The 13,316-nt window shown below is 42.5% G+C and overlaps 2 protein-coding genes across 4 annotated transcripts in view; one reads left to right on the top strand and one right to left on the bottom strand.

Moving 5' to 3' along the window:
- The window catches only part of RARS2 (arginyl-tRNA synthetase 2, mitochondrial), a 39,759-nt gene extending 32,839 nt beyond the window's left edge, over positions 1-6,920 (bottom strand). Inside the window, exons 1-2 of the mRNA XM_072141985.1 lie at positions 6,758-6,920; positions 1,157-1,230 (exon numbers count right to left, since the gene is read on the bottom strand). Of these exons, the coding sequence (XP_071998086.1) occupies positions 1,157-1,230; positions 6,758-6,799 (116 nt within the window). The 5' untranslated portion in view covers positions 6,800-6,920. The remainder of the gene's footprint in view (positions 1-1,156; positions 1,231-6,757) is intronic.
- The window catches only part of ORC3 (origin recognition complex subunit 3), a 67,172-nt gene continuing 60,734 nt past the window's right edge, over positions 6,879-13,316 (top strand). The window contains exons 1-4 of one of the 3 annotated variants that reach the window (XM_072141984.1): positions 6,879-7,019; positions 10,479-10,511; positions 11,260-11,314; positions 12,698-12,795. In XM_072141984.1, coding sequence (XP_071998085.1) covers positions 10,488-10,511; positions 11,260-11,314; positions 12,698-12,795 — 177 coding nt within the window. In that variant the 5' untranslated portion in view covers positions 6,879-7,019; positions 10,479-10,487. Of the gene's footprint in view, positions 7,020-7,050; positions 7,107-10,478; positions 10,512-11,259; positions 11,315-12,697; positions 12,796-13,316 lie in introns of those variants that run through there. The other 2 variants (XM_072141981.1, XM_072141983.1) reach the window with 2 other exon arrangements.

Raw genomic sequence — 13,316 nt, 5'->3', positions numbered from 1 at the left:
TAAAGCATTGGAGAACTTTTAAGTTTGAGACTACTGCGTACATACTACAGATATAAAAATCATTCATCTTTAACCCCCGGCGCGTCAGAAGAAGATTTAAGGACATCGGGTCAGGCTGGTGCCGGTGTCGGGCTGTGATATCACAGCCCAGACCCAGCCCTAACACCCAGGATCGGAAAAACTCTGATCCCGGGTGTGTAAAACTTACACGCTGTGGTCATGCTTGTAGCTGTCCCCACTGAAGATGAATGCATTCTATAATATGATTAAATAAATAAAATAAAAGTCCCATTATCTTCCCAGTTACACATAAAATGCAAATAAAGTATATAAAAACACAAAATCAATATTGAACCTGCTCAGTGAACAGTGAACAAAAAAAAACAAGAAAAACTTCATGTAGTATAAATTTGTAGTATAAAGTGATAAAAAAAAGTTATGTTCCCTAATTTGATATGACTGAATAGAACAACTCTTTTTGCAAAAAATAAGCCCTCAACCAGATCTGGCAACAGAAAAATACAGAAGTTAATGCCCTGAAAAGTTGTCGATAGTAAAAAAAAAAAAAAAAATTTCCTCCAATATTGGTTTTGCTCAGTAATGAATGGGTTAAAACGAGACAGCTTTGGGCCTTCGTGAGACCTGAAGCTGTTATGGCAACGGATCACCGCTCCCTGTGACGCCATCGCCGAGCGAAGATCCGCGGCAAGATGGCGGCGCCATCTTTTTGAAGCCTCCGGCAGCATTGCCGGCGGCGATCGCCCGATCGTGGGTGTTACCGGTAAGCCTTTGAGCAATATGCAGCAAGAACTTAACGGCTATGGAGAGGGCTCGGCCCTCTCCATGCACCGGGACCCGTACTAGTACGGCGCGCGTCGGGAAGGGGTTAAGGGCATTTAAACTGTTTAAGGACATAATGAAGATAAGCACGGGCACCAGCTCACCCTGATCTGGTGCAGGGCATTTGCTGCTTAGAAGCCCTATTGGAAGTGGTAGGTTTCCTTTAAGCTGAAAACTGGTGTCGGTGATAAGGGGTTAAAGTAACAGGAAGTTTTAGGAGCTTGTATGGAAGAAACAAAAAGATCACTGCTTCCTGAATATAAATGTATAACAATAATAATGTTAACAACAAAAGATTTTTTTTTTTTAAAGTTACCGTTTCCTGCTTGCTGGGATTGCATGAATATGATGGAGAATTTTTTCTGATGGCACATCCACAAGTCGTGAAACCTATGGCAAACAATAACAAGAGTTTAGAATTGGTAAGTGTGATAATATTACTACTCTACAGTTTTTTTTTAAATTTTCTTTGTGTTGTTTCAATCATGTCCTGTCCTGGGGCTCCATTTGGTCAGAGCAAATGGCTGAAGGGGCACATTGCTTTACAACCAGCCAGGAAGAGGAGCTGGGCAGTGTGTCTCTGAACTCCGGGGAGTCTCTGTTTGGGACAATCGACACCTTAGGCCAGAGTGTGGTAGAGGAAGGTGAATGAAAGAGACAACAGACTATGTGGTTTTTCCCTCCAAAAAAACTCAGACAATGGGAAATATCATAGCTGTCCATAACTGGGACATAATCCATAATTATGGGTCCCCAGTTACACAGGACAGTTACACCATTGTGCCATCTTCCAATCAAAAGTTATGGGGTTTTAATAAAACCCCAGACCCAGAAAGTACCTCACTGATGGGAGGGGGATAGAAAAACTCCCCCTCACAGTGACATCACAGCCAGGGCTGGGGGTGAAAAATCCCCTGGGTTTAAATGAGTGAAGCAGCCACATGGCTTTGGTTCAGTTTGAGGATTCTATTACACTAGAAGACTGGATTGCTGTCTATGCTGTGTCCTTGAGCCAAAGAACTTCTACCTATTTCAATAGAGGAGTTTTTTTGTTTCTGTTTTCCATAACTCTTTGTAAGTATTGTATGTATATTGTTTATAACTTTTTCATTTTATCTGACAATTTTATTCTTTGAGTGTACTGTATTTTTTATGTATATTAAAGTGTTACTTTAGTAAGTCTCTGCTTGTAGCCTTAAAGAATCTGAGTCTCCGAAGGGAATAACGTTACCAGAGGTAATCATTAACATAGTCTATGTAGTAAGCAATGGCATGTTCTATGTGAATTCATCATTCTAATATAGTATAAGTAGTGCGTGCATGCACTGTGTAAATCATCAGTGTGCATTGTCTGTGTGGTTGAGGTGCCTACGGCCTTCTTTGTGTAAGTAACTAATGGTTGGTGGCAGTGGATTCCGAGAATGCGTGGAGTAAATTTAGCGTTAGGACGCCATTTTGTGGAAGTGGGTGGAGCTTAAAGGACACCTGTCATTAGGTCTCTGTCACTAGTCCTGTCACCTCTACCTGTTGGAGCAGCTCACAAGGATCCCATCCCAGCCTTTATCTAGTTATTTCATACATTAATCATTGTAAAATCATCTATTCTTTATTATGTAAATGAGGCTGGTCACATGGTCAGAGGCAGTGATGTCACTCCTGTTACCCCTCCCCTCTCCTCCCCCTGCTCATGTCTGTGTGTGATGTATAGTAAAGCATAGTTAGTGTGTGTACTGCATCTGCTGACATGCTGCATCCTCCTAATATACAGGTGAGAGACACAGACATCAGCTACACATGAATCTGACATGTTCTGCTATAACATGGCTGACTGGAGCTGCTGTATCTCTCCTATACACACACACATGCACACACAGGCTGCAGGGGGCGCCAGCACCAGGAAGCACATCATTATACAGCCTCACATCATTATACAGGCTGTCAGTCAAGCACTGGGGGTGTGGCTGTACCTCCCACTCATGAATAGAGTGGACAGCTTGAATATGCTAATGCTTCATTGGACATTTCACAGGTCATTTGCATACAGCTTTAGGACCTCATTGCTTAGGTTTACAGGCATGTAGAGGGACAATGAAGGGATAGAGGCAATGCTCTCTAATGGCAGTTTATGAAAATATATTTAGTTTAGGGGGGTTATTTTGCATGACGGGTTCTCTTTAAGGGCTAAATTCTAGGACTCCATAGAGTAGGTACATCCCGAGGATGAACCCCGGTGAGTGGGGTTCGTGACAGTTATATATTAATAGTAGAGCATAGAGCATAGTATAGCATAGTAGAGCAACATGAACTTTCTGATAATTTTTACATTAATTTTTTAATGAAGTTTTATGAATTGTGTTATGAACTTTATGAATTTTATGTTGAAAATCCACCTGCTTGGGATCTTTTGTAAAAAAAATTGATACATGTACTGCTTCCATAAGTTTTATTGGAATCAATTATTTATGTAAAAATATGTCCTTATATGTATATGTACATAATTTTATGTACGTGTCCAAAAAAAGTTTATTTCTACATGTTACAGAATTACCCGGACCTGAAGAAGGGGCAAGTTCTCCCTGAAACGCGTCATCCTACCTTCTCATTTTTATATCAATTATTTTGTATACGCAATAAATGTTCTTTGTTATTAACCCATGCTGGATGGACTATATATTAATTCATATGTATTAAGCAGCACAGATCTTTGACACGAGCAGCGCCATGTACCTACTGGTCATCTACCTCTAAACCCTGGTTCACAGTTAGGATACAATCTCCTGCATACCAGAGATCGAAGCAGCTCTAGGTACGAGTCCCTGTGGGAGTAACTGGTGTACCATAAGAACCTGTACCACTTTTTCATTTTCTCTATATCCCTTCCTTTTTAATGGAGCGCGATGTTACCCCCTAAATAGTTCTCTTCTCTGGTGATAGGTTGAATTTTTGCAAGTAGATCATCCATCATAAGGCAGACAAAACTTTTAGAGTTGCAGTTTACTATTTGAGCAAACTCTAAATTTGCCACCAGAAGTAAGTTTTCCAGGTAAGGGACACTTTATGACATTGTAGTTTTGAATAGTTGCTACAACAAATATCATTATCGTTGTAAACACACAAGAGGAAGAGGAAATTCACAAGGGAAGAGCTACGAACTTGGTAGATGACTCCAGGGATTCTGGATGAATAGAATATGATAATATTCATCCTCAGATCTAGGGTGTACATGAAGGTTTCCTAAACAATTTTGTACTTTGCGTTTTTAAATCTCTTGTAGAAGATCCAGTTGTTTAAGAACTAGTTAGTTTTAAGGAATTTTCTTTTGAGAATAGAAACCTTAGAGCAGCGATTTTAACCTCTTCCTACTGAGGCCCTTTTTCGGTGTCCGAGTCCCTGGCGTAATCATCAGCTCTCTGCTAGACAATCCTACCTGAAGACATGAGCTGACAGATTTGCTTGGACAATCTACAGAGCCGCATAGTTTTGCCCTGTCTAAGAGGGGCTTGCATCATACGCCTACACACGAGCGCTGAAGAATGATAAACTACCACATTTGCCTTTTTTAATTTTTTTCAAATTTATTAGCAACCTGTAGGATCAGTTTGGCTTCTTGATCAGGAATAGGGGAGAATAGAAGCCCTTCTTCATTGATTGGTTGGGTACAGGAATTACCACATTTATCTTTAGAAGTTTTGGGATTTCCTGCTACATAGGAAGGTTTTGGTCTTGAGAGCGGAGTTTCGTTACAACAAAGATCTGAGGAGGAAGATAGAAAAGGATTATGAAATCCAATTCTGCTATAACCAAATAATTTATCCTGAATTGATTTTGTCGAAACTGTACCTTCTACATTTAATGTGTCCCTGGCTGCTTTCAATAGTAGTTCTAGCCCTTCAGACAAAAAAAAAAGGTATCTAGACTCTGGCTTTTCTCAGGAGACTCAAGCAATTGATCTCTGTCCTGAGGATCCTGATTTTAACTTCTTAATCGGGATCAGCGTCTATAATCAATTCTGAAACCTTTTGGTTTTTTTTAGAAGGAAGTTCCTCCTGCCTTAGGGTAAAGACTGTGGGGCACATTTACTAAGAGTAGTGCAAATTGTACTAAAAGAGTGTTTGCCTGTGTGCGCTACAATTGTGTCGCATGCGCCATAAATGTGCCTCAGACACTTCTTAAATACTTGTGCACCTAATACGGACAAAGGACTTAGTTAGGGGAATGTATGGGAATCCCACAGAGCCCCCACAATAAGACTTACAGTTGCCTCAAGTCAGTGGTTTTGAACAACATCCATACTGGTTTCTGGTGTGGAGCAATGCAAGTATTAAGGTATGGATGTACAAAATCAAACTATATATATAACAGGCAGTGGGATAGAAGACATATCCACAGAGCCCCTTATTATACATCTGTCTGGGCAAAAGACTGTTCTTAAAAAGTATATATTACATAAACCTGATAAAGAGATAGGGGGAAACACCAGTTCTCTCACTTCTGAGGCCGCAAGAGAACTGCTCTACACTCCCGACTTCCGAATGCGTTATCTCAGATTAAATTTACGCCACTTCCAATTGCAACACAGCAACCATTGCAGCCCTGCGAAAGGCACGGTGAGTTCCAGTATGGAGAGCCAAGACTAACTGGGATGCATATTATGTGACCCCTGGGCAGCAGGACTCGGGACTCCCTGTGATGTCACATGTTCTGGCGGATGGAGTGGGCCGTGCAGTCATTACTGTCGAAGAGAGTACATCTGACAAGTACTCACTGCTCCCGGGCCTCTCCTGCACTGTATCCTGACAATGGTTGTATGCACTGTATTGAAGAGGGCACTATAAATCAGAACCAAACAAACAAGGGGTATTTAACTCCTTCATGCTCACTGACAGATATATTCGTGAGCAAGCTATGAAGGGTGTATCTTCATAGAAGGCTCACGGGCTGAGCCTTCTTCATACAGACATAGGGTTTGCTGCATATTTCTAGCACTGATTTTGGGTGTTAACCACTTAATTACCACCGGCAAAGACGCTGTCGGCATTTAAAAGACGGCGGCGCATAAGGAGTAGGTTACACAATTGGGGTGCTAAAAAAATAGCGGGGCATTATTTGTGAGGAGGCAACAGGAAGGGGCATTATTAGTTGGCATTAGGGGCATTAATACACATTAGGTGTATTATACATATGGAGTCCACAGGGGGCATTATACTATTTGGTGGGTATGCCCAAAGGAGTGGAGGCAGGGAAGTAGGTTACAGCGATTTATGATTTTTTGGGCACTGGTTGTGTGCATTTAAAACAACGTTTACTGAGCAGTATTGGTTCGGCACTTCCCATCACTTCTGGCATCTGTTAGAATGAATCGGATTAATTGCATCGCACCCAGTGCAGCCTCCTGCTGCGGCCTGTATCGCGGGTGCATGATGTCACGACAGTTTAGCGACAAAGGCTGCTGGTGATGGGCGACACCGTGCCAGACTGGAGGGCATTAGGAGTTCTTTATTGCCAGACACCCCTTTAATATTTAGCAGTGTTGGAGAGCTCGGACTCCTATTGGAGTACACATGGCACAGCACCCAAGCATTAGATGTTTTGTCGCAGGATGGTGCCACAATCAGATTTGTCCATGAAGAAATCAGAGAATATATGGCTAGCCTGATAGATACACATGATAAGGGGCAATGATCCGGCCTTACAGTGCACCGCTTATCTTTATGGGATTCTAACATTTGTGAACTTCCACAACATAATTGACATATTGATTACTAACATTCCCGAATTACCATTGCTGTCTCCCCAGATGATAAATGACATCATTGTTGTCTGACTGTAGGCACCAGCCACCACTGACAGACCCCAGGGAGGTGACAACTAATGCACGGTGCAGCTATACTCCAGGAGGACAAGGACAGCTCAGTACCTGTTCTGCTATTGCTCTCCGGAAGAAACAAGCCATGACCATCCGGTGTGATACCGTCAGGTATCGGCTCTAGGTGTGAACGGAGGACTTTAGAGGGACACAGGAAGCGGCGACTCACACAGACACATGTGCTTTCCTGGAGCCCGCCCTCCAAAGTGCTCTCCTCCAATCAGCAGCAGCCCTGGTCATGTGACATGGCTGGAGGGAAGGCCTGAAAGTGCGTGCGGGAAACTGCGGGAAAGGAGCCAGTGGCGGGTGTCAGGTCTGTCTGCCGGGTGACGGGAGGGAGGCAGATGTCTCGTTACATGTCATAGACACCAGTGGTTATATAGCAGCTTCACCCCAATGGGTAATGCCGTCTCTAATGGTGTAGCATAGTCCTGGTGATCAGGCGGGCTCTGATGGTGGCCCCTGCACAGCGCCGCCTCTGGCCACATGCGACAATACGAAGCTGGGCAACTAGTCCTAGTCTAGGACACTTCACGCCGAGGACCCCACAAATCAGACACCCACTCACTCCGCCTTGCCATGCTAGGGAATCTGGCAGCAGCATGAACAGCTGCAGCCATTGTTAGCTGGAAATCTGTAACCATACCTATGTGTATAAGGCCCCATACACACAACTGTAATTGTGGCCGCAGCAGAACACAGCCCCTATAGCGCTCCATGGCAACCATTCACAGTGCAGTGATGATGGAGATTTATCAGAAATGTCAGAGCAAAACTGTTCTAGTTACTTATGGCAACCAATCAGAGCTCAGCTTTTATTTTCCAAAAATAGTTTGTAAAATGAAACCTAAGCTCCGATGGCTTCCATGGGCGACTAGAAATGACACCTCTGATTACTCTCCTCCATGTGTCTCGGGACATGTTCTATCTTCTGGCATATTTTTGGCCCACAAAGACAAGTTTCTTACAGGTACTCAGGGTAACAAAATAACACATTCTCTAATTCACTGTTATTAACAAAAATGCAGTATTTCACAGATACAAGTCCAACCTGTCTCTACCAGTCCTGGTGTACACAATTTCAGTTGCCCCAAGTCCCGAACCTGTAATTTCTGACTTAGGGTTGGCAGCCATCGTTGTTTTCTTCCTGCCAGCCGTGGAGCTGAGATTTCTCTATGCCTCTAGCCCCTCCTCTTGCAATCCAGGACAGAGCTTTCATTGATACACGAACACTGACTTCCTGCCAGAAGCAGCATGAAAGTGTAGAGCTACAGACAGATAATTTGTTTATCTGGGGAGGGGGAGGATGGCACAGCAGACCTAGCAGTGTGTTGTAGAATAGCAGAGATGTAGGAGAGCTGACAGTCATTGTTTGTAATATGCATCTCATGGATCTCATCATCTCATCTCTGATCTGTCTCCTCTTTCTTTGTGTCAGATACTAGTGAATGTTCAGAAGTTGAATGAAAGTGAATATAAACCTTGTGCCCTATAATCTGACCACATTTTCAGCTCACAGTACTAAAAATTATCTTTATTGTGTAAACATCACTAGGAGATTGAAGCATTTTCTTTCATGAGCAAACCGCTTTCAGGCCCGGTCAGCACATGAGGACTTAGGCTACATTCAGATGCCTGTTGCCCGCTGTACCGTAGCGCGGCGGACACACAGCGGCGTGGGGAGAGGAGGAGGTGTGCGCTGCTCACCCTCTCCATAGGGATATATGGCGCTGTATGCCTTGAAAAGACACAGTGCTGCACCGTACCGTTCCTGTTGGGCACCGTGCGCCCAATGCCGTCTATGGGGGACGTATATCAGCCGTATATATACGTCCCCCATACGGCAGTGTGAATGTAGCCTTGGACTGTGTTCATTGTATCCATAAAGAAATACAGAAGATAAAAGCATAGTATATCGTTCTTACTGCTGGAAATATAAGAACAGCCTCATCAGAGGCCATGGAGAACAGATGTCACTGTATGGCATCCATCCACAGCCTCTGTTGAACTCTGGGTGATCCCTCAGTCATGCAACTCTCCATATATGAAGTCAGCAGGAGCTGCAGCAATGGCCACTGTAATTGTAAAAGAGCTGCGACTGCTCAGACTTGCAAGTGAAGGTTTCTGTTCTGCTAAACCTTTTCGCCACTTTCCTGCGCAAAAAAAAGAGAAAAAGGCACATGTTAATAGTGTCGGATTTTCACTGGCTTCTGCAGATGTTCACTTCTTATCCCGCTAATCAGTGGGAAGAACCTAACAAGAGAACTAAACCCACTGTAGAAGCATAAAGTGGGATATGTTGCTGCCCTCTGTTTAAGGGTACATCTGGAAACATCCCCATGTAACCTTACAATCGTGTAAGGTTGTAAAACAAAAAAAAAAAGCTCTATCCTTGGCACATTCGGGCTACGTGCACACGACCATATTGTGGGCTGTGATCTGGCCATACAAATTGCCATAGAGGTCTAGGACGCCCCATCACAGTGATGTTAGCGCACATTTACTTACCCTGTCCCTGCGCGATCCCCGAGGTGCGTTGTCCGACGAGGATGAAGTCTGCCGCGATTCAACAAGATTGTGCGCCCAATATCCTGCATGTGTCACTTCCCCGCTGAGTTCTTCTTCTTCCCGGTGTATGTGAGTGCATGTCTTGCGACACAATTTGAATTTAAAATCCTGCGTTTAGTCATGTTGTCTGGCCACGCCCCCCACTTTGTGTCGCATGAAAGTCGGCGCGATTGCGGCAAAATCCGATCACGTATGCCAAAAACCCCTGTTAAATGCTGTTAAATCCTGTTAAAACGGAAATAGTCGGGAAACCCGACGGAAATGCGGTCCGTGGGCCCTTAGTAAATGTGCCCCAGTGCCTTCTGCAACGTGACAGAGCAGGTCCTATTTTTGGACTAGTTGCTGGTCCGGCTAAGTGGCATGAAGGAGGGCTCTTTTGTAGCAGCAGGACTATGAACAATGCATTTTTATTTCAGGTTTGTCACTGAAACTGGAGCAGTGCTGGAGTTTACTCAACTGTGTTCTGAGATCTCTGCTTTTAAACTAGCTAACACTTCAGCTTTCTACAACCAGCCAAAGAGTAACTGCACACAGAGCTTAAAGGGATTGGCCACTTTTCAATAAAACTGTTCTATTAGCCATATCTCTGCTTGTATGTGTACCTGTGCCTCCTGTGAGAGCTTCAGCCTATCCCTGTTCTCACCATGCTGCCCTCTGCATATATACACAACTTCCTGTTCGCGTATACTAATGGCAGCCTCCACTGCGTCTTCCCTCACAGTCCATCTCACTGACATACACAGGGAGAGAGGAACAGGAGGAGTCATCATCTCCTGCTGCAGGTTCTTCCTATTTATCAGTGCACAAACATGTAACAAAGATCCACAGAGATTTTACACACAGCACTAAAGGAACTATCAGGGATCATTAATCAATCAATGAACATTCAAAGATTATTATTAAGGCAGTAAAGGCATGTGAGCAATTTATGTTTGTGGCTAAACCCTTTAATGGCTACAGAAGGGAATTCTGCAGCAGCCACAATCGGCAGTAATTAACATAATTCAGATTGTAAATTTGCAGTAAAAATGTGTTTCCGGTGTCAGTATCTTTTGCAGTGTGCGGATGGGATCTCCACAAATGTCATTTATCCTCTGTGGAGTTTCCACACTTTTCAGGCAGCCTAGGGATCTGAGTGGTTCTAGTTCTCTGGGGATGGAATCAGGAATAATTGTGATTTCTTTCTACATTATGTTCTTTTCAGGAATCCATTATGACAACATCATCAGTTTCCAAGGTAATAACCCTTTGTTGATATCCATGACACTGGTTGTGTGTAGAAATGTGCTGTAACCTTGATCAGGCTATACCTGATGGCCCACTCCTTGACCCTCCTCACCATAAAGGTGGCATAAGGGTGGGGGGAGTTGCAACCCCCCCCCCCCCCCCACCGATTTCGGCATAAGGCCACTTTTTACCAGTTTATGGTTTTCTTGTCACTTTTCTATAGAGAAAACAGGGCGCCTTTTAACAGTTTTGGTGCGTCTCACAACAGCAAATAAAATTCATTTTTTCCAGATAACCCCCAGGGCAGGGGTATGGGGATACATATGTATCTTTCCTGTTGTGCCTTCCTAATTACTGTATTATGCTGTTTTATTTTGCTGATAAAAATTAAAAAGAGTTGTAGAACTTGACGAACCAGTAAAACTTATTTCTGTTATTTACAATGTGAAAATTGATAGAAATCAGCAGAATATAGGCCAGGAGGTTTTATAGAAATTGTAGCTCATAGAGGGTTGCTCACATCCAACTGTATGAGCTCCATTGCCAATTCATTTACATAGGATGTTATCCATCTATTAAATAATTTTTCTGGCCCGTGGGGATGTATCCTTATACTCCCACAGTCATTCTTCTTCACACGTGTGAGCTCATACGATGTCATTCACAATGCACTCCTATGGTGGCCATATGCTAGCTGCTGTTCGTACATGCATAGTCATTTATTTTATTATGATGTGTATGTTTTTTCTAATTTAAAGGGCTGCTTTGTATTCAAGCCTAGCGCAAAGAAGAAAAAGCGATCTCTTACAGCAGGTGTGTATATATGGTCAGTGAAAAACTGCTGTCTGACTCTTTCTTATAGACACCCTAAAGCGAGACATGAATGACAAAAGTGAAGAGCAGATAACCTAGTATATAAGAACATTTATAAAAACTGTCTTTATCTCTTGTGTTACTGAAGGATACAAAGCATTGAGAGTAAAGTAGAAAAGTGCTTACTCTCTTTCCCTGACTTTACCCACCTGCAGACACTATTCCAGTTTCCTGAAGCCAAAGATCTCAGGACCTCTGATTTTCAGCTGGTAAATTGCTAATGAGCTGAAACTTAAATGGTTATTTCATTCCCAGCATTTTTACTTTTTATTCTAAAAAGATGGGAACTGCAGGATTCCCGATTTATTAAGATAGAAGGTAATAAAAAGTGATGGAGTAGCCATATCAACTTAAAAAAATAGAACAACTTGCCCGGCAGAAAATGCAGTCAATGAGCCTTAGCCACAGAAAAATTATTATTGCCTCTGAGAAGATTATTATGCAAAGTAATTGTACAGGCGGTCCCCTACTTAAGGACACCCGACTTACAGACAACCCATAGTTACAGACGGACCCCTCAGCCCACTATGACCTCTGGTGAAGCTTTCTGGATGCTTTACTATAGTCCCAGACTGCAATAATCAAGTGTAAGGTGTCTGTAATGAAGCTTTATTGATAATCCTTGGTCCAATTACAGCAAAAATTTTGAAACTCCAATTGTCACTGGGACAAAAGAAAAAAATTGTCTAGAACTTCAATTATAAAATATACAGTTTCGACTTACATACAAATTCAACTTAAGAACAAACCTCCAGACCCTATCTTGTACGTAACCCGGGGACTGCCTGTATTTTATTTATAGAGCCCTATAATTCAGCAAATAATTATTGTGTAATGAAAGGTTATTCACATTTGCAATGTACTTGTCCATACTTGAGGAGTTTTGGGGGTTGTTCCGGATTGAGGCTAAATTGGGGACAAGTTGATGCTTCATGTTGACGCAATGGACCATTCTTACTGGCTGTTTGGGGATTACTATTGGGTGGTCAGGATCCTTTAAAAATACTTTTTTTACTGGAAAATGTGTATTAGGTGGTGCATTTTCAGGCAAAACCAAAAGCTCTTCACTGATTAAGGCATTTTGTGTTTGCCCAAAACACGTCAGTAATTTAGAATGGTATTGATGTTTCTGTTCCTATATATCTCTTGTAATTCCCTGGTATGGATCCACTTCAGACATTCCTAAAGAAACTACTCTTCTCTTTAGATTTTGAAAAAGTGCCCTCTAGAGTAAAATTATTTTATACACAAATATCCATTTATCTCCACAGTGCTCTTAACATATGCATTTCTTAGAATTCAATAATCTCTCTTTATTTCCAGCTGACTATTTTATTGAAAGTCTTAAAAATTCTGAAGATGGCAGAACGCGTTTTGAGAGCTCTCAGTTGCTATGGCAGCAGATGAAGTCTCAGACAGAGGTCAGTGGAAACCATTGTAAGATGAGGGGAAGAAGAGTTTTATCTATGACAGACTCTGCTCTCGATATCCTATACTCAGTAAATAATAACTAAACTTTTAACAAAATTGCATAAATGAATAGTGAATGAATCATCTTTCTGTCATGTTCTCCACTAACAACTGAGAGATAAAGGACCCTAATAATGTTCCTAATGACTTAACTTTTTACATTCACTGATTAGTCTAATCTCCTTAAAGAGCTGAATCAAGGAAAGTATTCTCAAGGTATGCAAATAGTTACCATAATCTCTAGCCTCCTTTCCTTATCTTTATGCTTTGTACTGGATTTCAGATACACTGCTCACTACAGGAGAAATAAGGAGAAGGAAAAAAGCACAGAGAAGCAGTGTTGCTTAAAGAGGCCCTCTCGTCCATAACAAAAGCACTAAAGTAAGCAGCTCCTAGTGCTATCTCCGATGCAGCAGTGTTACCCTGCTAGCGTTATTGGAACCCTCTGATAACTCTAGAGAACACTGCTGCG

This window comes from Engystomops pustulosus, chromosome 3 (genome assembly GCF_040894005.1).
Source record: "Engystomops pustulosus chromosome 3, aEngPut4.maternal, whole genome shotgun sequence".
Taxonomy (NCBI): Eukaryota; Metazoa; Chordata; class Amphibia; order Anura; family Leptodactylidae; genus Engystomops; species Engystomops pustulosus.
Note: the sequence above shows the minus strand (reverse complement) of the source record. Positions and strands in the feature narration are given on the sequence as shown.